Consider the following 25,057-nt stretch of genomic DNA (forward strand, 5'->3'; position numbering starts at 1 on the left):
ATTATATTAAATTAACAGCTACTCTTAATTCACAAGCAGATGCCTCCTTTTTCCCTTCTTAATTATATTAAATTACTAATTATGAGCTCAGACATATACCGTGGTTGGAATTAATTAATTAAATTAATTGACTAAAAGGGATAAAAGTAGCATGTACCCGTATTTTTTTTTTTCTTGAAAAACAACTTATTTTTTATATAAATATTTTTTGATAAATTAATTATTTACATATATATTTGAAAAAAAATAAGTATATTTTTATCCAAAATAAATACTTTTCAAGGTTAAAAAAGTTAAGGATGTCAATATAACAAATGAATTTGAATAAATATTAAATAAATATATTTTTATTTTAATAAATAACATAATTTAATTATATTCTAAACTAAAATAAATTATTTTAACTTTCAAATTTGTTTAATAAGAAATTAATAAGAATTGTCCCAAGGAAAGAAAATGAAATATATTAAATTTTAAGAACTCTACTAGTATTAAATATTATATTAATTAATAACTGAGAAGTCACACACCAAGAAAAAAGAAGGGAAGATGTAGCACAAAAGATGGGTGTAGACCCCCACTTTGGGGGGTAATTGTTGTAGCAAATTTTGCCAGGTGGAGCAGCTTTAGGAGGCCGCGTGGTGCCTCTTGACAGGCTGCTGAAGGATCAAGTAGTGGATTTGAGAGGCAAAGGTGGTGACACCTGTAAAGTGATTCTTCAGGCAGTTATGAGATATTTTTGAGGACTGCCAGCTGCATGGAGGTGTCGGGTGAGGCTGGCAACTGCAGGGGAGTGGGGACAGAGGCTCGGCCGTTAGAGATATTTGGAGAGAGAGTTTTTTTCAGGAGAGGTGGTGCTTTTTTTTTGAGGAGGGGGGATTTTGGAGGGAAGCAAAGGAGAGAGTTTAGGGAGCTTCTGGATATAAGTTTTTTTAGAGGAAGGGGCAACAAGGGGGTTTTCTGAAGATAAGGAGAGAGACAAATACTCCAAAGGCGACATAGGTATGTTTTTCCATGGGTTTGTTTTTGTGTCCAGGTCATTTGTTTGATGCTTTCTGGATGTAGTAAATTTCTTTTTGATGGCGAAGCTAGCTTGTACTCACCTTGTGTTTTGTTTCTAATCTATTTTCTAAAAGTTGGTTTGATTTTTTCTCTCTGTGAGTTTGTTGGTCACTGCGAACTTATTCTCTTTATGAAATCCATTTGAAAATCATCTTGACCACCCCCCGCATCTGAGCCCATTGATAAATACATGAAATGAGGCTTGGATGGGTTGATTTTGCTTCCTTTTATCCTTGATCTGTTTTTGCTGTTCATCCCCTGTTCTTGGTATCCACACGTATTTTGCATCAGATCTTCCATTTTCGTCTGAAGGGGAAGGGTATCACAAGAGATTGGTTCTCAGTCATCGGCTATTAAAATGGGAGAGTTTGAGGGAAAACAACATAAGATGTAATGACAGCATAAAAAGAGAAAGTAATTGTGAGGAGGGGTTTTCTTAAGATGGAAAGTTTGCTGCACTCAAGCTGTAATTGACTCGCGCGTGTCACTGTACTACTGGATCCTCAAGATTTCTCCAAATAAGGGTGTCTCTATCAGTGCTTGGTATTGAGAAAGAAATAAAGCAAGCAAAGATGTCCTCAAACGACGCCGGCGGCGAAACACCTCCGTCACCTCAGCAATCATTTCCATCTGCTGCTGCCCTAAGCTTCATTTTTCATCAACAAGAACATGATCCAGCTTCTGTTCATCGTCACCTTTGCCGAAATGGTTCTTATCATGATCTCCTTCAAAAATCCCTCTCCTAAAGCTGGTCATCATGTCCTTGGATCGGGTTAAGCGTGGGAGAGGTCCCATCATGACCAAGAAGTTTGCTGGTACTGTCTTTATGGTGTTTATGTCCAGGCGTTAGTTGTGCAATGTAAAGGTTTGAAATAAGATATATTGAAGAACGAACAAAAAGAAAGAAAGAGTATGATCAAGACCCAGAAGCAGGAGATAATGTCACGGGTAATATCCAGGTTTTTTTTGTCAGTGCTGCCCATTCAGAAAGGAGGAGCTCAAGACTGTTGGAGTAACGTTTGAATATGACGAAGCCATTGAGTTTATGGGGAGGCACCTCATGTCCCTTGCAGCTTTCTCTGCATTGACTAAATCCCGTCATCCATATCCACCTTGTCCATTAGTGTGCCTACTACCCAACTCATCTCTCCATTCCTCGTGCCCATCTCCTACAATTTATCTATCTTAATTTCACCACCACCCGTCCATTTCTCCCACTACCCGGTTCCCTAAAGGTACTCATATATGCCAAACCTTTTACGCCCGTATTTCACACCATGTAGCCTGCATGAGGAGTTTGTGGAAGTTTCAGCTGTTGGCATTGACGAGAACGTGATTGGACAGTTTGGTATAGGATTCTACTTGGCTTACTTGGTGTTTGAGAAGGCGATCGTCACTATCAAGCACAATGATGATGAAGGGTATATCTGGAAGTCACAGGATTGGAAAGACCACTGAGAAGGAAATTTTTGAAGAAGAAAATCAAGGAAGCTTCATGTGAGTGGTCCTTGGTCGACGAGCAAATGACCATCTGGATGAGGAAATCTGGGGAGATTATTAAAGAAGAGTATGTCGCATTTTACAAAAGTCTCACCAATGACTAGGGGACACGTGTCTCGCTAAACTCACCCAGTTGAAACAATTCTCGAGTCTCCTTATCAGCCAAATCAAGTCATGGGAAGTGGAGAGCATAGCCTGTGGTGATGAAAAAAGATGGTGACGATGGTGTGTGCTGCATCTGTCATGCTTGTGAAGCAAATACCAGATTGCTTGAAGGCATGCATGGTTTATATGGTGGTCGCCAGGAGGGGAAAGTCAGAGAATATATCAGCTGATATCATCAATCCCACAAGCTACATCAGTTGCCCCTCGGGCCCACGTGCAAGACATCATTGTGCATGAACACCTTTATGTCACGTGCCACCCTTCTATTCTTTCCATCCTTATTTTAAAGTCTATTTTGTAAATAACTTTTCAAGTTTCGATTTCCAAATAAAATTCAACTCTCCCATTTTTCATCCTTAAGTTTCTTTTAGGTTCCAAAATCCTGTTTTTAATAAAATTTGCTGTCATTTCCCTTCAGCATGCAACTTTCATAACTCCCTTTGTTTTTTAAACGTTTTGAAATAAGCAAGACTCGATTTTCGTAATTCCGAGTGATGGAGTTTATCGGAATTGATTCATGCAACAGTGAATCGGGCTTTGGTGGGGGCCCCACATATGAGTTTTCATGATTGATTGATTGATTTATTTATTTATTTGTCATGCATGATTGATTTACTATATTCCTTAATATGTGCTTAATTATATCTGTTCATTGTTAACTAACCATGTTTCATGATAGCGCATTCGTGATTGTCGCTCAAGTACGCATCCATTCATATTTTGCTCATTCTTTATACATGCTTTGCTTCTCATATTGTGTATGATCAATTTGAGTGTTCATCGATTTTCATGTTGACTGTCACGTCAGCTTCATTCTATTAGTAGAGATCCGACTCTAGGGACTTAAAGAGGTGTTACGGTCCACGCCGTACCTTCCTGATAAGTAACCTGACCCCCGAGCTCGATCCGGTTTTTCGTAAATCACCTTTTCTAAAATAAAGAGTCACACTTAGGGTTTTTCTTTCTTATTTTGTTTACCCTTTAAAAATAAAACAAAAATAAGTGGTGACTCCAAGTCATTTTTCAAATAATCAATAAAAATCATTTTTGAAATAAAATCGAGCTCGCCATCGAGTGGGAAACGCATTGAGCACTAAATGCGGGGTCCACAATGGGGTTTTAAATAAAAGAATTGTTTTTTGATTCATTATTTTGATCTTAGAAAAATTCAATATAGTTTATGAGTATTAGAAAAAATAAAATTTATTCTTCATTATGCTTTAACTTATATCAAAATTAATATGTGCTTATTTCAATTTAAATGATTAAATTATTCATAAGTTATATTTAAGATAATGTTGACAAATTTTTTATTTTCACAAATTTATCATTTAAGATAATAGGTTTTAATACTTATCAAAAATTTCAGTTAATCTTCTCAAGCACCTCACCAACATGAACCGAGTCGATGAAATCCATCTAAATTCAAAAAAAGATCCGAGATTGTTTTTATGAATTAAACGAATCTAGCAAACAACTTATTTTAAAAACAAATTTTTAGAAACAAAATTTTGTTAATTTAGGGTTTGTTTGATCATGTTTCTAAAATTTGTTTTTAAAATTTGTTTTTTTATTATTTAACTGAAAAATAGTTTTAAAAAATTGTCCACGGTATAAACCTGCTTTATTTATTATTCTCCCATATATATATATATATATATATATATATATATATATATATATATATATATATATATATATATAAGATTAAGGGTTATGATGATTATGCTTATACAGCAATTATTCGTATCTTTCCTTTTTTGTATCAATTTTTGATATAATGAATTTTCTTCCTCTCTATTTGTGATTTTTTCAATTTAGGGTTTTTCACGTAAATTTATATGTTATTATTCTAATTTTTTTGGTATTGCCCATCCTCATTTTTTCCATAACACTGAGGTATTGATATGTTATCATGTCTTCTCAGAATCCTGTTTTTATTGAAAGCCTGCTAAACATGACCAGAATCAGTTATACAATAGAGACTCCAAATTCTTGTATTTTTCTATTTAAACACCCCACTACCTTACATATCTCCTCCACTTGATGATGTGAAGTGTCTCCTGAAACAAAGCCATGAATCATGCCTTTAACTTCAATGCAGCTCCATCCTGGTTTCTTCTTCAAGTCCCTCTCATGCATTACCCTCCTCACTTCCTCTACTTCACCCCACCTTTCCAGACTAGCTTCAATATTACTCCATAGAGTGTAGTATCCAACATTGTCAGGTTCCAACTCCAGGAGCTTCTCTGCTGCATATTCCCCAAGTTTTTTGTCCTCATGGACTCTAGAGGCTGCCAGGAGGGCTCCCCATATCCTGCTATCAGGACAAGTCACCAGTTTTAGTATTACAGTTAGGGCCTCTTTCAGCTTTCCAGATCTGCCCAAAAGATCAACCATGCAAGTGTAATGATTCAAATCAGGTTCTATTCTGAACCCCCATTTCATGGAATGGAACACCTCACAACCTTCCCTCACAAGCCCACTATGGCTACAAGCAGATAACAAGCTCAGGAAGGTCACACTGTTTGGCTGAACTTCTGACTCTAACATACTCTTGAAAAATTTCAAGGCTTCAAAAGCAAGCCCATGGGTTCCAAAGCCTTCAATCATAGATGTCCATGTTACCACATCTTTGACAACCACTCTATTGAAACAAATTAGAGCAGAAGAGATGCTTCCACATCTTATATACATGTTCAAAAGAGAGGTTTCCAAGGGTGCACTGTCTTCTTCAGGCCAAGAGGACAAGTTTCTTATGAAGAAGGCATGGGTAGCTTTACCCAATTGTAGAGCACCCAAATGGGTATACGCTATAACGAGGGTGCTTATGATATCATGGTTAGGTTGAAGACCTGAAGCTAGCATTTGCTGGTACAATTCAATGGCTTCTTTGAAAAACCCATTTTGAGTGAAGCCTGACATCATAGAACTCCATGTAATGCTATTTCTATGAGGGATATCTCTAAACAATTGAGCTGAAATCTCCAGTGCCCCACACTTGGCATAAAGAGCCAACAAGCATGTCATCAAAACAGTGTCATGCAGTCCAGTTTTTATAGCAGAACAATGTAGCATTCCACCCTCGGAAAGATTGGCACAATTGGCAATGGCAGAAACAACCAATGTTAACGACTCAATGCTGGATGTCACTTCCCTCCGCATTTCATTGAACCTCTCAGCTACTTCTGCGATATCTCCTCTGAAGGAGTAGAAAGCTATCAATATATTCCAGGAAATGATATCCCTTTCCTCAATTTCACTGAAAAATGTTTCTACCTCCTCTCCGCTACCACCCGTTTTAGTATACATTCTCAAGATTGAGTTTTGCACAGACCTATCGACCATGAATCCTTTCTTGATCACATAACTATGAAGTTCTCTTCCCTCATTCACACTTTCAAAGGCAGAGCATGCCTGCAACATGACCACCATCGTCACTGAATTCGGCTCCATCTCCATCCTCATTTTGTTGAAAAGTTTGAATCCTCTAGAAAAACTCTCTCCATAAATATAACCTGAAATGATGGACGTCCAAGAAACCAAATCTCTGTGAGTCATTTCATCAAACAACTTACTAGCGTTACCAATACTCCCACATTTCACATACACCTCTAACATTGTATTGCCAAAATATACGTCCTGTCCAAAACCCATTTTCATTGCAACGCAATGAACCGTTTCTCCATACTCAACACGACATCCAAGTGACCAAATTGCCTGGTTTATTATCGGAAACGTGAAACTATCATGCGCAACACCCAATTCTCGCATTCGCCCATACTGCAAAAGAGCATAACCAAAGAGACCAGAATCGACATGGGACTTTATGATTGAATTCCAGATAACAGTATTGGGTTCTTCAAAAGAGTTACATATGGAAAAAGCACTTCGGAAATCATTTAACTGTGAGTACAAAGTTATAAGCTTTGAGGCAACGGAGAGGGGTTGGAACCCGGATGAGACGATGAGAGAAGCATGGATCCGTTTGAGAGCTTGAAGGTTATTGCATGAATGTAGAAGCGAAGAATATGGGAATGAACACGTCAGGTAATGGGAATTCAGGTGATGGGTGCGAAAAAGAACACTGGAGAAAGAACAGAAGCGAAAACGCAAGAGATCATGACGATGAGAGAGAATGTTGAATAGTGAAAAGGGCGTTGTTGATTGAAATGGCTTGAATCCTTTCATTCATTTCTTGGTTTCTATGGCATGATCGGCAGTCAGTCTGAGTCACATCCTTTGAGATTATGGCAAGCTCTTATGCTTATTTTCTTCTTTTCGTTTTGGGAAATGCAAAAATGGTAATACCTATAATCCATATGGTTCTGAAGACTTATGGTAAATTTTTGAACTCGGATGTCTTAATTTCTCCTTTCTGTTGTCATTATGAAAAATATTATGGAACTTAAATTATGAACTCAAAGAATGTGATATTTGTATTATTTATGCATTTAAATTACATAGGAATACACAATTGTATAAATCAATCTGAATGGAAAAGTTGTATGCATTAATAGATAAGCTTCTAAGGAAAAAAAAAAAAAAACATACTACAATAGCTCAACCTCTGCTTTGGATCATCTGCAGCCTTTGGAGCAGACCATTCCACATCACAATGACCTGAGGAATTTTATGCATGTACACATGATGACAGGGAGTAAGCCTTTCAGATTCAACCAACTCTCATGGAGAATTCATTCCAAAATCCACTTGTTTTCTTTAGAGGGTTTGCATTCAAATGGTTGTGCAGTAACTGGATTTGACAGACAGCATCTGCTCCGTCACAGAACTGAGCCAACACAAGAATAAGTCAATCTGAATGGGAAACCTAGTACAAATCAATGATTAGGCTGCACTTAAATAAGGAAGTACACAACAATTTCTTGACCTAGGTTTCATGTCAGTTGCGACCTTTGGCAATTGAGAACAAGGACTCCAAGCATGATTTAGTCCACATCCACAAACGAAGTACAATCGATGTCCTGAAGTGAAATTGTACCCATGTATAAATCATGAATGTGATCAGAACAGAGAGGCAAGCACTTCCTGTTCAAACCTTCATGGATTGCTCCCATTCCTGGAACCCACTTCTTTTCATCCAAGGGGTTCACATTCAAACGGTTCTGCAGTAATCGTACTCGATAAACAATGGTATCTTTTCTATCACAGAAATGAGCAACACAAGAATACGCAGGCTCATCAGATGCCAATCTGATCAAAGCCAAAGATAAAGCCCCATCCACAGGTTTAGGGTCTGAAAGATTCTTATCTCCCATCATCTTGATCTCCCTTTCTGCAGGGAAGTGCACTTCTTCAATTCCATTAAAATCGGAGACTTTCAGATCCTTGGTATAATGCCTGATGGTCTCAAGTTTGGTGGACTCATGCTTTTCTGCTAATGTCAAGAGACAAGAGAACCTTAAGTGATAAGTCACAACAGTTTTCACCATTTTAAAGTTGTGACAGCAGCAGAAGAAATCAAGCCACCTTCTTCCTACACCAGCATACCACTTGATAATATCAGTATCTTCAAGAGCAATGAGTAACTTGATTGGCCTAGGACGACCCATGTTATTTGTGAATCCAGCCATTTTAACCGCCTTCCTCACAAGTTCTATGGGTGCATCAACCTTCATGCATAGCCTTGTCAATTCTTGAACTGTTCTCTCAGCATATTTCTGTTCCTCCTCTTCCACTACTCTCCTTTCTGCTTCTTCCAAAGCCTTTCTAGCTTTGACTGGCTTAATATGCTTGTCAACTTGCTCTTGGAAATGATCGTATGCATCAACAAGCTCTTGTGGCAATTGATGTCTAATATGTCTCAAAGAGAGAAAATCACCAACTGAGAGCATCCTGTACCAGTTTGCCTGCTCTTCCAAGGACCCAAGAAACTCTTTCACTACTTCATCAGCCCAAGTTCTAAAGATTTCTCTAACTTCATTCTCAATATGGAAATCAAATTTAAATTCATCACTCTGCTTCAACTTCTTAAAGACATGAGCCAATATTTTCAACCCTAGTTTCTTCCTATTAGTTTCTCTAGCATTTCTCAACTCTATTGCTTTAACCTCCTTCTGTCTTAAATACTTTTTCTGTGCTCTAATTGCCTTTTCTGACATAGGTGGACGCAAAACTGAAGGTTGAACAGCCTGAAGTTCCATCCCCAAAAAATCAATCTTCTCCATTGTTGCACTATGAATAGCCATTTTCAATCTATCTACCTTTAATTCTAACTTCCCTTCTAAAAACTTCATTACCTGATTCTTCAAATCCATGGTCAACATTTTTGATCCAGATGTGATTACTAGTATCTCATCCAAGTACCTAACAGCATATATCTTGACGGGCTTATAGAAAACGCTTGATCCTGATAAAACCTCATTTGAATCAAATCTAGGATTTTCCTGGTTGGTCCTAATCCTAAGATCTTGAATTTCCTTATCAAACCCATTAAAGTAAACATTAATCAAAATTGAACTCAACCCACATTCTTGAGGAAAACCCCTTCCCAAGTAACAACCCCCTAATTCAATTTGCAACACTTCACACTCAAACAATTTCCTTACAATACCAATCAAAACAGTATCTTTTATCTTCTCTTCGATAATCAAACACAGTTTATTGACATTTTTATGCTCGAACTTTTCTCTATCAAATGTAACTTTAAACCACCAATTAGGATTTTGCACCGAGTTCTTCAGATACCGGATGGCCGTGTGCCTTCCCATTCCCACGCGTCCACCATAAGCAAACGTCACCAACCGTTCATCATACACAATTTCCAACACCATCCGAATAGCTTCAATCACAACCTTCAATTTCAAATTTGGAAGAACAAGCGACTCACCTTTCTTCCTCGACGGCACCATTCTGACACAGCAAGACTCAACGTCGAAGCGGTTCTCGCCGAGTTCGCGACCCAGTTCTTCCACCGAAAACCGTAAGGCGACGGCGGGTGAGGCGAGGGAGTTAACATCATTGCTTCGAGGGGTTAGGTTTTGACAAGCCAAGAGGAGGACTGGAGGCGAAGCGACGACGTTTTGGATTAGGTTCGAGAATTTGCCGCGGCTGTAGTGGTTGATGACGAGAGCTTTGAGTTGGGGTTTGGTGAGAGGGGTTGTAGGGTTAGGGTTTGGAGGCAGGGTGGAGTGGCGCCTCAGAAGTGAGAGTATGGAAACCCTTGAATGCAATGTGGCGATTCTTTTAGGGTTCAAAAGCATCGAAACTCTGAGATCAGAAGCAGAAGATTTCTCTACTTCTGAAAATGTTTCGTTTTTCAAAATTTACATTTTAGGGGCTGCTTGGTTTAGGGCTTAAGAGCACGTTTTCCGAAAACTGATTCATTAAGACGACGTTGTTTTGGTAATGCAAAATTACAGAAACAACCTCACATAAAATGATTGTTAGGATCGGACAGAAGCAGTGCGTCCCACATCGATAATTCCCTGATGAAAAAATAGATATTTATTAAGTCCAAGACGGGCAAGGCGTCACGACCTTACTTGAACAGGATCTGTTCTATAGGTTGTACCTCTGTATCCTTGAGTTCTAAGGAGACAGGAACTACAGTCTGGTGGATGAACAAGGACCGTATGATTTGAGCGTGATTGACAGTTTGATGATCTTTGGGTCTTCAAACGGTAGAGGATCGTTCCAGGTCAGGTCCTCCCTGGCTTGGGGGTGATCATTCGGTTGTCTGACAGACTATCTCAACCTTTTGAGACCTATTTACATCCTTATAATCAGCCGATGCACTTAACTCACATAAATTGATCAAACAGCATACACATTGAATGATTGGAGTTTGGAGTCTAATTTGAGTCAACTGGGTTTAGAAAAATAGATTTCAAATGGGCTTGAACACGAAAACTTGGACTAACTTGCATATTTAGGTAAATGGGCTTCATATTTGTATTGAAATTGGGTTGACTACTGACGGACTTGCCTGAGTTGCTCCCCCGAAGTAGTCGGCCCATGTCCCAGTATAAGCCAATACAATACGTATCCATTTTTATGTTTTTTTGCTTTCACTATCCCCATACCAACAGATACCAATAGGCATGTTTAGTAAATGAATCTAAGTTATTAAATATATATTATAACTTATAATAATAAGTTAAAATACAGTGATTCTAGAAAGCGCTTTTAACTTTTCTAAAATTATAAAATTTTATATTTTAAATATTAAAAAAATTAAAAACTTTTTTTAAAATCATTATCAAACATACTCTTAATTTTATATATCCTAAACATCCTTTTTATCTCGATAACTAATGTCATCAATGATATTAATGGTAAATATATCAATTTAATAATCTTAATTAGGATAAATAGATCTTAAAAAGTATCCTAAACTTGCCCAATAGGACCCATGATGCAAAAACAATTTGTATGGAAGGTTTATTTACAAGAAAATTGTTGAAAAAAAAATGAAACAAAAAAGAAATGCACTTAACTTAAAAGTAATTAAAGAAATTTCAGGTTGTTGTCTTTTTTTCTTTTTTTTTTTAATATCATTTTCTACCTTTAAATATTGAGGTAAAGTCAAGCCGAAGTTTCTCTTTTGGCGGTGACACGGCAAAGAAAAATTGGTGATGAGTAATTTCAAAACATTAACTCATAGATTTGACACCAATATATTATATTAAATATAATGAATTGGTAACAGGTGTAATTCAGATCACTAAAAATATATAATAAAATTTAAATTATTGAATAAAGGTATAAATAAATAAAATTAATATAAGAATATAAAATTTTTATTGATATAACAATTTTTATTACATTACCTATTTTGTTTGTGTTTAATTTTAATACGAGATTGAATTAGAGATGATAATGAAATAGGATTTTTAAAGTATTCAATCACATATTTAATAGAACGGGTTTAAAATTTAAATAAATAAGTTAATTTTAAAAAAAAAAAAAGAATGAAGGATTCGAAATAGGTTCAAATATTACTTTGTCCTAACTCACATTATCCTGCGATTATATATAAAATTAATTTAATATAATTTTTATTTTTATATATTTTAATATATAGATAGTAATAAAATAAGTTATAAAATTATAATAAATTAATTATTTGTAAAAATTCATTTCTTTTAAAGTAATTAAAATAATTTTTTTGAACAATTTTTTTTTTTTTTTTTAATTTCTATTCTCTTTAATTTTAATTTTTAATAAATGGAATTAGATTGGGACAAGGGCGGCTCAACAGTTGCAATCCTTAGACCGAGCTTTATGTCTCAATCTTGGAAAATAAGCAAGAAATATCTACGGTTGATCTTAATTTGAGGAATGAGCTTAATGTTGCAATCACAACTCCACATCCCACAGCATGGGCAGCTTGTCACTTGGTGTTGCCAGTGTGAAGCTTCATTCATGCTTCCAATTTTCAATTAATGGAATCCATCCATCTCGAAAGCTTTTCATTTGTCCTTTTCTACCCTTCATCTTGTTTCAATATTTAAAAAATAAAATTAAAAATGGGACAAATACAAACAAATTCAAAAAGTTCATGGGACTTCATATGCCTGTGAACTCCAAGGACCAGGAAAGAAAACGCCAATCCCAAGTCCCACCCCCCATTTCCATTCTTTCTGTGGGTCTAATAATAAATAACAATAACGATCCAAACTCGGATGCTGAGAAATTTTGGCCACTTTACCCAAAACTAAATAAATAAATAAAGCAGCGTCAGCAAGACACAAACTGGAATTCAGATTCCTAAGTCTGAAAACTCAGTAGTACAGGGTCCAGCCAAATGTGACGCGTCCTCATGGAATAGTTGAAGGGAAGGAAGTTTCTTGGAAAGCAGCAATCCCTGGAAAAGGTTGTATGAGGACGCACGACATTGGGAAAGAAAAATGAGACATATTCTTTTGATGCCAAACAGAAACTAAGTATATATTAATAATCAAAAATAGAAAACCGTTTTCTCCAAAATTCCAACTTTCAAACCCCATAAAATTATTCCGAACGAGACTGGTGGCATGGATGTCACAACCAAACAAGAAAAACATGTAGCACCCCACACTTCACGCCAAACCGCCCATTTTCCATGACTTTTCCACCTTCCCAACCACACCCCAACCCCCCTCCCTCTTTTAAATCCTTCCTCGCTTTAGTGCTTCATGGTGCATGAGTATTGTATGGGCTGTTTTACTTTTTTTTGGTTAATGGTGGGTCAAGAGTTTTTTTCATTTTCACTTTTGGTTTGGCCAAAGACAAAAGAAGGGGTTTGGTGGTTGTTGAGATGGGTTTATCTAGAGTTATTGCAATTGCTTTCCTTATTTAGTGAAACTATGGGTGGTAATTGATTATGAATTCCGGCCGAGGAGGGACCCATCCGAGAAAACAAAACCAGCTCCTATAAAAAGGATAAGGTTCGATTTAGGATTTCAGGTTTAGGATTGAACAATTAATTATTGGTTTTTTATCTAAGGGTAAGGTTCGATTTAAGATTTAACAATTAATTATTATATTTTTATCTTTAAAAGTAAAAATTAATTGTAACTTCGCTATCAAACATAATAGAAGAGTAAAAATTAATTGTAACTTCGCTATCAAACATAATAGAAGTGAACCTTTTATAATATTGAAAAGTTATTGTATTTTATATAAAATTTATTATTATTTTTTATTTTAAAAAATAGAAAATAAGAAATATAACTATTTTTTAAGTCTTATAATTAAGAAATAATAAAATAAAATAATTAAAAAATGGAGCTTGCCCATGTAAGAATGTTGATCAAACGGCTGCGGCGCGCAGTGGTCTTGACTCTTTGTCGATACCAATTATTTCTATAATAATGCAAGTCTTCATACGTTATTATAAACTATATAATATGCTAATTATTTCTCCTTTCTCATCTAGAATGTGTAACAACCAAACCCTTCATCTTGTGTCAAACGCAAGCTATATTTCTGTTCATACCCAAAAATCATTACCTTTTAGTTCAAATATCATATCAAATCATCGCTTCTAATTATACCCCTTTATCACTAAATCATAGAAAATCTCCAAATCACTCTTCCACCTCACTGCCTCTGGCAAAGTAAAAAATGGGTGGAGCACTAACACTTGGAAGTTAACGTGTGGAATTGTGCAAATCTGACGCTTTGGATACAGATGAAGGAGTGTTATGGATGATTAAATAAGTAACGGCTAATTTTAGTGATTTGATTGAATCTAGAAAAATCCAATAGTATACGACGCCAGTGCCCAACCACTTTTATGTCGGAGCGTGGTCACTGGCCTGTTTATGTTACAAGGAAGATATCATGAAGCTTCTTTCACTCTCTCTCTGTTTTTGGTACAAGTACAACAAACATTTTGAAATCCTTAGTGAATTTTTATAGAAACATATTCTATTTATGAGGTCCATCTCCAATGTGCATAATTGATGACGGATTTATCTTTTAGCTGATTCTATGACATAATCATCTATTCCTATTTTTTAAATCAAATATTTCATAAATTACTCCTGCGAATAATTTTGGAAAAAATAAAATAAAGGGCACTTATTAAATAATAAATAGTGTCTTTGGCAATTTAAGGCGGGCATATCGAAGGGAGGTCAACTTTTGAACAGAAACGTTCATTATCAGTGGAATAGTCGGAAGCATGGAAAATAAAACAAAATTTCATAGGATTAATTCACTTGATTTCTCATATATTTACGGCAAAAGATTCAAACACAACTTCCGGACCTAAAGAGATCCATCAATCTAGCCGTCCAATCCATCGATCTTTTTTTGATTTGTCTTTCCTCGTTTCCAGATCCCAAACACAGTTCATGAAAACAAAGATCCTAAGAAAAATTAAGGATTAAATCTCTTGGATCTCCATCAAGGCTTCATGTCTGCTGCTCCATCATACGAGAAAAGTCCTCGAAGCACACGAATCCGTCCCCGTTCTTGTCCACCCCGGCTATCATGCGCTGGCAATCCTCTAACGTGCACCGATCATCGCCAATGGCAGCGAAGACCTGATTAAGCTCCTCCGCCGTGATCTTCCCATCGCGATCCGTGTCAAAGAAGCAAAAAGCGTCTCGCAGCTCCGTGTCGCAAGCCGGGCCGAAAGCCGAACTGATGGCGCCGAACTCCTCCAGGCTTATGCACCCATCACCGTCACGATCCACCTCGCTCAACATCATCATAATCTCCTCCTCGCTCGGCGGCTCGACTCCAACCCTGCTCAGCAGGGCCTCCAGCTCTCTTTTCGTTATCTTCCCATCACCGTCTCGGTCTATCATCTTAAACGCATGAACAAGCTCCGTCTGGATATCGGACGAAAAATCGGACCAGTCACCCGATATCTCGTATGAATGCATGGGCAAAACGCTGGTGGGCGTCCCCATACCGCCACCGCAAGCCCCGGTACCGGTCTTCAAATTCGTGGAGGAGTCAGAGGACGTGGAGGACGAAGTGCCGGAACTAAAAGAAGATGGATCGGTTCGTGTAACCGACCTGCTCTTCTTGGACCGAAACAACTGTTTGGGGTTGATCTTGTAGATGAGTTTCATGGCTGAAAGAGAGAAGAACAGAAGAAAGGGGGGAAACAGATAGACAATGAAGAAGGAAGGGAGGATTGAGGGAAAGAATGGGGAAGGAGGGGTTAAATGGAAGTGAAGAGGTAGCCATGGTAGTTTCCACGAAGTTTCCTCGAGTCCTTTGCGGGTACTTATATTTATAATTTACAATTAAATTTAAATTTCATTTTTTTCTATTTTTTATTGTTTTGGGGATTAAGTGAAGGACTGTAGATGAGGTTAAAGTCTAAAACAAAAATAGGACCCCGGGGGTGGGGTTGGGGTAGGACTTTTTCCTAGGGGTTCCCTCCATGTGGGCTTTTGGTAGCAACCTATGAAAAGTTGTCTTTGCTTTGAAAGTTATTTTTCTTTTTTGCTCCCGCTTTCCTTCCCCTTTTTATTTTTAACATATATATATATATTTAGTTTTTTTTTATAAATTAAAAAAAAAAAAAATTGTGTTGTTTTGTCTTGGAAGATGCTTGGTCTGATCTGATGGGTGGGTAGAAACTTTTGGGGACGGGTGTGCACGTGGCATGTGTTTAGTGGGTCACAAAGTATGATGGTTGGAGCGTGGACCTTGAAAATATTCTTTTGTAACTAGTAAGTTTTTAGGTAATCCGATGCCGTTGATTAGGAGAAGATTCCGTTTTTTAGTTTGAACGTTTTGCCAAATCAATTATTTCAAAATATTCAATATATTAGTATCAATTTGTATACTTTTGTTACCATCTTTTCATTCCTTGTAAAGGAAAATAACTAAATGCCAAATTATTCTGTAAATAAAATTTTAGAAATTAAATTTTAAATAAAATATTATATAAATCAATTTAATTTTTTATTTAAAATATAATAAAACATATTTTAATAAAAATATTTTTAAAATTTTAAAATAAATGAATATAAATATATTAAATGACTTTAAGCTAATCTTATATAAAAATTTGATAAATATTATTTTTAATAGTATTTATGTTAATTATATTTATAAAATAACTTATATATATTTACTTATTTTATTATATTTAAAAAAAATTAATTATTTTGAGGAATTTTTATTTATTTTATTGATATTTTTATTAAAATATTTATCAATATTTTTCTAATATTTTCAATATATTTCGATATTACAAAACTTATTTATAAGATATTTTATAACTCATCATATACTTTGCTTGGTTTGAAAGAATCTTGTAAGCCGTTCATATCTTTTTCCCTTTTATTTGGGGGGCTTTTGAAGCCATGTCACCATTATTTCCATCATTACCTTTACTTTTATAATTTAAAAATGATGTATGTTTTAATTCAAAATGCAATTTCAAATCTTGATAGAATAAAATAGATCGTAAGGGGAAGGTATTAAAACAAATTAAAGCTAAACCCAAGTCAAACCGTCAAACCCATAGTTTGAAAGTGGTTTAGGGGTTGATAAACCCTAAATATGCTTCAACTCTGATATGCACATGTCAGATGAGGAAGAAGGGTGGTTTGGTTGTATTCATCATTTAATCATTGGCAGATACCCACCTTCCATTCAGCTCCAATGCTTCTTCTACTTACTAGTTACTACTTTTCTAGTGCTACAAAATTGGGCGTCGTAGAATCATTTTAAATTTTAGAAAAGAATTCCAAATACGTTTCTTGCTGTGGTCTCATTGCATGTGAGTAGGCAACACCATCAACATCATAGGCTTGGTTTTATGTTGAATTTTTTCTTGTTGGTTCTAGCGTTTGTAGCTTGCGCTTTTCCTTGTAGGCGCACGAATTGGTCCATGCTTCAATCATTCTCTGTACTTTCTTATTCCTGAAGCACCGAATTATTAGCTGGACATTGAGTATTTCTTCGTACCATTGCTGTAAATTTTTGTTTAGAAATAAAAGGAAAAGATACTAATATACCCCCAAAGAAAGTGTCATAAAATCAGTTACAACCCCAAATGAGAATGGGCTCCCAGTAAAAAATAATCCTTACTCTTCGGATTTACACTTGTTTGCGGGTGTCACAGAAGAGGACCCAAGGTTTCTACCGTTGCTTAAAAGTTAAGACCAATGGGCACAGGGTCCACCAAGCCGCGCAAACTTGTAATCATGTCCTTGGAGCTGGGCCCCTGTCACAGTAAAGCGATTGACTTAAGAGGGAATTGTGAGATGCCCTTCAGAATTCAGATCAGATTTTAATGGTGGAAACTGTGTCTTCCCATTTGGTCATACTAACAAATGAATATGAAACGAACCATTTTTTGGCACACTTGCATGTAGTCAAAAAACTGGATAATGATGAGGATGGAGTGTAAGTTTGAGGAAAAAGGAGTAGGATGTGAATAAATGATTATATTGACGATATGTTTCCTAAGCAAACAGAGACTTGCGGACGGAGAATGAACAAGTGTGAAGTGTCAAGGGAAAGTGGAGGGAGTGGGAAGTTGCCGATAATTCTATGTATATCTAACGTTTTAAAAGTGGGTCAAGTGATGATAGGGGGCCGACAAGGGGGGTGGCACGCGGAAATGGATGGGCACACGGAAATGCTGAAAGGTGACAACTGGATATTCAATCACTTTGATACCCCACCCACAACTCTGAGTGCTCATTATTGGACCACTCCATTCATGAAAGCAACATGCGTATTCATATTTATTTCTATAATCTAATCAAGTAATGACCACTACCGCAAGCTTAAGAAAAAGGAATATGATGTTTTGACTCCTTTGTATCCTCATATCCTCAACTTATGTCTGCCAGACTGCCCCCTTTTTCATCATGTGCCCTTGCCATCACCACCGCCAAGTTGTTTGGAGGCAGCCAGCCAGCATGAACTAATCTTGTTTTGATTCTAGTGTTTTATGCGCTAGGGAGGATGGAGGGATGACTGCCCCCACCAACCCAACTGGAGTGGGTTTTACCATTCAAATCACTACTAAAATGACAAATTGTATTTTGCATGGTCCAGACTCCGGGATAATTGGGTTACTCCAAATCTATTTATTGGGCAATCAATGACTCATGCCATGTCCATTTAGGAGAGGAACACAGAAATTAAAGGAATGGATTAAGCCATTCTTTTACAAAAGAGTAACAAAGATACTCCCTGGACCCAGAAAGCTTTTATACTTGAACAGAGTATATATTATGTCATACTAGGGTGTATATGGGCAAAAGATAGAATAGAAATAGGCCACCCCTGACGGAAAAAAAGAAGAAAAAAAAAATTCAATTTGTTATTGTTTTTTCATTCATTTTCCTAGAGCTAAATGACCCTCTATTTTTTTTTTGGCAATTTGGATAAATGAATGCAGATGAATCAAATGCACGCTGCATCACAACACCGCCAGATACAGTTCAAATTTGTAATATCAGACAACATAAATTTGCATATTGACTTAATAATGGCGGTCACAATGAATTTTTCACGGCAAAAATAGGTCATACTTTATTGAACTTGCCGCATTGCAGAGCGAAGGCCAGAAACTGCTCACAGGAATATTGCAGCAGTGGTTTACAAATGCAATCCAACATGGCTATGGCGACACCTGAATTAGAAGTTTTCAGTAGTGTTAGTCGCTTCCCTCATAATTTCTTGTAGAATAAGAATCCTCTACTTCTGTGTACAGGTACTGGCAGTGCATCTTTTACTCTTTTAACAACTATCTACTTGATATAAGACTGATTGAAGCAACATGGACCCTCAAATTTCAGCCATCCAAAACACCCGGACCATTACCACCCTCTACACCAGAATTATCAATGAAATCAGTATTCCAAGTCATTTCATTTGGGCACTTTGCAGCAGAGATATCGTCTTCTCCATTTTCAGAAGATGAGCTGGCATCCATTTCCTTTTCTGGACAATCAAGTTGAACACATTCAGCAACTGGACTGTAACTTTCTGAGTCATGGCTCCGGTTTGACAGTGTCAAATCTTCCTTCTTTACAACATTAAAGACAATTCCGTTATGGATCTTTTCAGGCTGCAAAAGATCACCTTCAGTCACCATAATGCTAGATCCATTTGTTGGAGCTCTATTGTAGAGATCTCTCTGGTCAACCTCTGTGCTGTCTGAGCTTCTATCAGGTGTTGTTACCCTTGAGTTTTGACAGTATGGATCCATGCCTACCATCTGAATGACAATAGAGTTAGGAGCACCCATCCCACTTCTGTTCAGTTCAGCATCAAGGTCCAGATTCTGAACAAAGTCTATGAACTTATTTGCTGATGTAGTCCTCATCAAGGGCCCACCGGATCTTGTCCAAGAATTTAAATCTACACTCTCCGGCTCACTATCACTTCCATCATGTAAGTTACGGTGGGTCCGTGAATTCCGGCCAGGATGTCCTCCAATGGACCCACTGACTCCTTGATGGAATGACGAAGCAACATCTATGAAGAGGTCTTCTTCAAGGGAGCCAGTTGAGTTCTCTCTTGCAATGCAGTTCCATGAAGGAATCCTTCTAGAAGCATTGAACCTGACAGTGTTGGCCAGCCCATGAGAAGAAGCAGCAGCTCGGTCAGCGCTCCTTTTGAGTCTACGCATATGATTGAGAATTGCAACACACTCATCAAGAGCAAGCTCAATCCCACAGTTGGCTTTAATGGCTGAAAGCTTCTCCCAAGTGCACCTCCTTCCTTGGTTGGCTGCCTTTTGAAGCTCCAAATAAGAAGGGTTTTGTAAAATTTTTGAGTACTGTAAAAGGGAAAACAAAGAAGGTTGGAAAAACAAACAGCTAGTTAGTAACAGTGAGAAAGATGATGCCAATTAATCCACTGCCCCATGAAGGAAAAAAGATTTATTCAAGGTTTTGAATGTTAAAAGGACTCAAGAAATCAAGATTTCAAATTGTTCTTCCTATCATTCCATCATGGAATTTGGGGGGTGTTTGGTACATCAGAATAGATAATGGAAATAAATATTTTGTTTCCATTCCTATTTCTTAGTGGATAGAAATAAATTTGATGATTTCATTTCTAACATTTGGATGAAATTAGGAATACAAGATTGGAATGATTATTTGTTTCCATTCCAATGTTTGATTATAATAGGAATGAACATGAAAAAGAAATAAATTTACAATAATATCCTTCCACATAATTTAAAATATTTTTTTTTATTTTAAAAAAATAAATTTTGAGAGTTTTTTTGTTATTAAATAATAAGACTAAAAAAATATATATATACTCAATAAATAAAAAATTAACCATAAAAAATCATATAACCCTAATGTACAAATATTCAATTATCATTTTTATTAAAAATTTGAATAATTTGTCATGCTTAAGTAGTTATAAAATTATATTTTACCAAAAAAAATAAAATAATATATATATATATATATATATTATAATATTTAAATTCTCAAAGTTAACAAATGTTTTTCCTATTTCCAAAAGAGGAAATAAAAGAATTCAAATTTCATTCAAAACCCTAGAAATTATAAATTGAAATTTTTTTTCTAAATGTCGTAGAAGGTTTGATTGGTTCAATTTGGGAGAATCACTTATTGCATAGAAGTGGATGATGAATGGGTCTCTAGCTTTGCAAAGAAGATAAGCATCGGCTTGAAGAATGAGATAAGAGGGTAAAATAGTAAATTTAGGTTATTTTGTATTATCAAATGGGTTTAATGAATCAGAATACCATCTACTTTTGATGAATTCAAATCCGACTTATAAGTTGGATTTGATTTTTGCCTAAATAATTTTTTATTCCATTTCTGTCTTCTTAACATTTATCCAAACATAGGAATAAGGGAGAAAATGAATGAGATGTCCATTCCCACTCCCTATTCTTGGGTACCAAACACCCCCTTAAAGTAATTTGACAAAAATATTTATATATACTGAGATTTTCAAATTTAGTATAGACCAGGATGGTACATGAGCAGAACTGAAATTTAAAAGCAATATTTTGTTACACACCTGAGCAAGTGTGGCAGGCATAACAACAGTGACATCTCCCTCCCAATCTTGGGCGAACAGCCTGGCAAGTCCTCCTAATGGGAAACCAAGTTCCAATATCTGGTTGCATCTATGTTTGACCTCCATCTCAGCAAGATGAGCAAGCTGCAAGGTTGGAACACTTGAATCAATGATTTTCACTTTACCAAGTCATAAAAAGGGAGAAAAAGGAAAAATTAAAACAATGAAGTGCTATGGAGGATCAAAAAGGACAAATACCCAATCAACAGAAAATTAGTGTAACTTCAAGTGTTTCCTAACCCTCCTGTCAGGTGGTGGATGTAAAAAAGAATATGGGAAATTCATTCCAGAAGTATCCGGAACAAACCAGTGCTTTGCTAATGGAAGAACAGCAAACTCAGCAAACCAAATCTTCTTCTAAACATTTGAGCATATCGAGTAAAAAGTGAAAGAGACATGCCATGTAAAACTTGAGTATCAACTATCAACTCTGACAGCGGGTCTGGACTAACACAAGAACAAAACTCACAACAGGAACCAGGTTTAACATGAGAATTATATAGAGGTGAAAAAATAAGAAGGGAAATAAGGAGTAGCAACTTCACAAAGCTTTTTAATATTGGTGCACAAACATTATTAGAAAGTTAAAAACAATAAGAAAAAAATAATATTGCTAATGGCAGAACAGCAAACTCAGCAAACCAAATCTTTTTCTAAACATTTGATTATATCGAGTAAAAAGTGAAAGAGACATGCCATGTAAAACTTGAGTATCAACTATCAACCCTGACAGCGGGTCTGGACTAACACAAGAACAAAACTCACAACAGGAACCAGGGTTAACACGAGAATTATGTAGAGGTGAAAAAATAGGAAGGGAAATAAGGAGGAGCAACTTCACAAAGCTTTTTAATATTGGTGCCAGCAAACATTATTAGAAAGTTAAAAACAATAAGACAAAAATGAGAAACAATCAATTTAAAAAGAAATGGAGCAGCTAGGAGGTGGATGGTTTTACATATATAACTGGAAAAACCATTCTGTGCTACAATGCCTCCAAGGAATGGCGCAGAGTTGCATAACCATGCTTGATGAGAATAAAGGCATACACCCTCTTTTGTCCCCTACAATCATGCAAGTTTCTTTTATGCATGGGTGGGATCATGCTTGAAAAAGTAGAGAACAAAAAATAAGCATATTCACAAGCCCTTTTGTATCAATAGCAAGCAACAAAAGGCACAGCAATCACAAACAACACAAGAAATAGAGAACAAAAAAAAAGAAAGGGAAAAACAATATGCCAAAAAGAACAAAGCAAGAGGCCTATTCACAAGATTTTTTGTCAGTAACAAGCAACAAATGCAAGGCAAATGACATACAACACAAGAAATGTTAAAAAAATCAATCAAGATCAGTCAAAGTTTCAGTGCATAAATGGATACCTTAGCGGCAAAGTTTCCTCCATAAGCTCTCACAAACTCCTTCAACCTCAATAATGGTGAAATGTGAGGGTTCGCCTGACTCACAATAAAATGGTTGACATTGAACAGTTCCTTCAATTGCATCATGGGCAAATCAATTTCCAAGCTACCATCCCTCCACCGGCGTGCGGTCGTGCCTGAAGCCTGTTCAGGACCCAAATGAAATGGTGGATGATAAGGAACGATTTCTCCGCTTCTATCCTTTGCCATTAGTTCCTGGGCCTCAAAAAGGCCAGGAAAGGCACAAGAAGCAGTCACTGCGCTCCAAATAACAACATGAGGTGAAGTCAAGTAGTTAAGGCATCTTGGTGGTTCATGCTTCCGAGGGGAGCAAACTGTAATTCCAAGAATTCGACCTGTCATGTCATAAGCTTCTTGGAATGTAAGATTACTTGTGAGATGCCTTAACATCTTCTGCAATTGCCTGATCTCATGAAGTGCTCCACGTGTCATAACTCTCTTAACCACTGTAAAAATCCCACCCATTGTATCAAAAAACTGCAATGAGTGCCAAGAATCCTCAAAAAAACTTTGAAGCTCAGGCCAAGATCTGGTGGCAACAACTGAACACATAATGGATCCCACACTAGAACCAGCAATTATTCGAGGCAAAAGTTTGTGCTCTACCAGCGTTTTCACCACACCAACATGAAAAGCTCCAAGGGAAGCACCCCCACTTAAAAGCAACGCCGTCCTCCCAAAGGCATGTCTTGTTTCATGCATAAAGGCAAGCTTCTCTTCCAAGAGAAGCTCCTCTGAATCAAAGTCACAAACCATTCTCAACTGAGTTGAGACCTCATCAATATACTCCTTTATTCGCTTTGGCACATGAAGCCGACCCTTGTGAAGCTCAGGATTGCACATATTACCAAGATTCCTAATCAGGTCAGCTCGCATAAAGAAGATTATATCTCTTAGAGATCCCTCCTGACGGCGGTGCCGGAGCTCTTGGAGCTTGTTCCTCACAAGTTCTTCATCATAAAGGTCTGATTCATTCAATTTTGGTGTTTCTTTATCAAGCATTTTCGCAGCATGAGCCCACTCCTCATAAGTCAATGCTGTTCTCATCATATTCCTCCAAAATTTCCTCCGATAAGCCAACTCAGCCCTCATCTTCACATTAGTGTATCGTTTCAACAAGAATGCAATTATTGTCACCATAGCTAGTATCCCTTGAGGGTTCCGAGGATGAAACCATGATATCATGGGTGCTATGTTGTCCCTAAATTTATATATCAATTCCAACAAGACGTGAAAAACTCGATGCCTCAAATGTGACATGGACTTGCAGAACAAGATTCTGAAAGCAATTGTCCGACCCACTATTGTTGAAGGTCCAATGGAGAATGGATCAACACTGGCCTCATTACTTATATCCATATCTCAGATTCTCAAGGAATGAAAAAAGTTGGTGCTCAGAAGATTGGTTTATCAAAGGCTAACTAGTTAAAAAAACCTAGTCCAAGGAAAAGGATATAACGATCGCCTAATCTATGATCCGGGTAGCCTCCCACTAACCCCAAGTTTGGCCTCGTTTGCAAGTATTTACAAGCAAAAGAACTGATTTTGTTCAGGAGAGGTTTTGTTTGGTTCCCAAAATGAACGAAAATAGAAAGATACAGGGAAATGACAGCTGGGTTTTAGTAATTGGAAAATTTTCAACAAATTAAAAAGGGGAAATCAACAAGGACGAGAAACAAATTAAGCTCTAAACCCAAACAAGCTATTTGATCTGATATGATACATGTGCTTAATCTAGAAAGTTCAGCAAAAGCCCTACCGGCTTCCTTAAAAAGTCAAAAGCCTAATAAACCTAATTCCACATGCTTGATCAGGACAAGGAAAAAGATGATCAAAGAGACAGATTCCAACCTCGGTTTTCAGAAGCGGACCCGCTAATATGCACAATGCTTGAGCCCACTTCCTCCAATTCCCACGATCAATTCTCGGATCAAACTCCCAAAAGCAAACCCAGAAACCAGGGTCCCAAAAATCGATCAAAAAACGAAAGGGGTTTCCTCCAAAATCCCCAAAAACACCGGAATTAAATCCTCGAAACCCAGAAACGAAAGCAAGAGCAATTCAGAACAAAACAGCGGATCACGAATGGGATGGGAAGAAAAAAAGCGCAGGGATCTAAATTTATGAGAAGCTTGGGAAGCGTGAAAGAGGATAATGATAACGATATGGTGACGTTAAAGCTGAGTCAGTTTTCAGTTGAGATGATAAAGATTGCGTAGGGGATATGACAAAGAGGGATAAGGGAAAGACCATTCTGCAACAGGACAAAGCCTAGGAACTGCCGTGCCCTTCCCATTATTCATGAGTCATGACCAGATCGTCATGATTTTCCAAGTAGCAAGTGTTTCTTCAAAATTCAAATAGAAAGTGCTCTT

General features: G+C 36.8%; 4 protein-coding genes and 1 non-coding gene across 5 annotated transcripts; 1 reads left to right on the top strand and 4 right to left on the bottom strand.

Annotated features, from left to right (window-relative positions):
* Positions 1-4,629: 4,629 nt before the first annotated feature.
* LOC100241844 (putative pentatricopeptide repeat-containing protein At3g01580) lies at positions 4,630-7,088 on the bottom strand. Its single transcript, XM_010655634.3, has one exon. The coding sequence runs from the start codon at positions 6,916-6,918 to the stop codon at positions 4,699-4,701; it is 2,220 nt and encodes a 739-aa protein (XP_010653936.1). The 5' UTR covers positions 6,919-7,088; the 3' UTR covers positions 4,630-4,698.
* Positions 7,089-7,144: 56 nt separating this feature from the next.
* Positions 7,145-10,380, bottom strand: LOC100264128 (nuclear intron maturase 3, mitochondrial). Its single transcript, XM_002274343.5, has one exon. The coding sequence runs from the start codon at positions 9,948-9,950 to the stop codon at positions 7,677-7,679; it is 2,274 nt and encodes a 757-aa protein (XP_002274379.2). The 5' UTR covers positions 9,951-10,380; the 3' UTR covers positions 7,145-7,676.
* Positions 10,223-10,436, top strand: LOC132254234 (small nucleolar RNA U3). The gene has a single exon (XR_009466510.1). It is a non-coding gene; the product is annotated as a small nucleolar RNA U3 (small nucleolar RNA).
* Positions 10,437-14,362: 3,926 nt separating this feature from the next.
* LOC100264151 (probable calcium-binding protein CML35) lies at positions 14,363-15,975 on the bottom strand. Its single transcript, XM_002276298.4, has one exon. The coding sequence runs from the start codon at positions 15,258-15,260 to the stop codon at positions 14,592-14,594; it is 669 nt and encodes a 222-aa protein (XP_002276334.1). The 5' UTR covers positions 15,261-15,975; the 3' UTR covers positions 14,363-14,591.
* A 2,644-nt stretch (positions 15,976-18,619) lies between these two features.
* LOC100258980 (triacylglycerol lipase SDP1) lies at positions 18,620-25,057 on the bottom strand. Its single transcript, XM_002276321.4, has 3 exons — positions 22,623-25,057; positions 21,181-21,324; positions 18,620-19,948 (listed from the first exon to the last, which is right to left on the bottom strand). The coding sequence occupies exons 1-3, from the start codon at positions 24,039-24,041 to the stop codon at positions 18,959-18,961; spliced, it is 2,553 nt and encodes an 850-aa protein (XP_002276357.1). The 5' UTR covers positions 24,042-25,057; the 3' UTR covers positions 18,620-18,958.

Source organism: Vitis vinifera, chromosome 8, assembly GCF_030704535.1.
Source record: "Vitis vinifera cultivar Pinot Noir 40024 chromosome 8, ASM3070453v1".
NCBI classification, from domain to species: Eukaryota; Viridiplantae; Streptophyta; class Magnoliopsida; order Vitales; family Vitaceae; genus Vitis; species Vitis vinifera.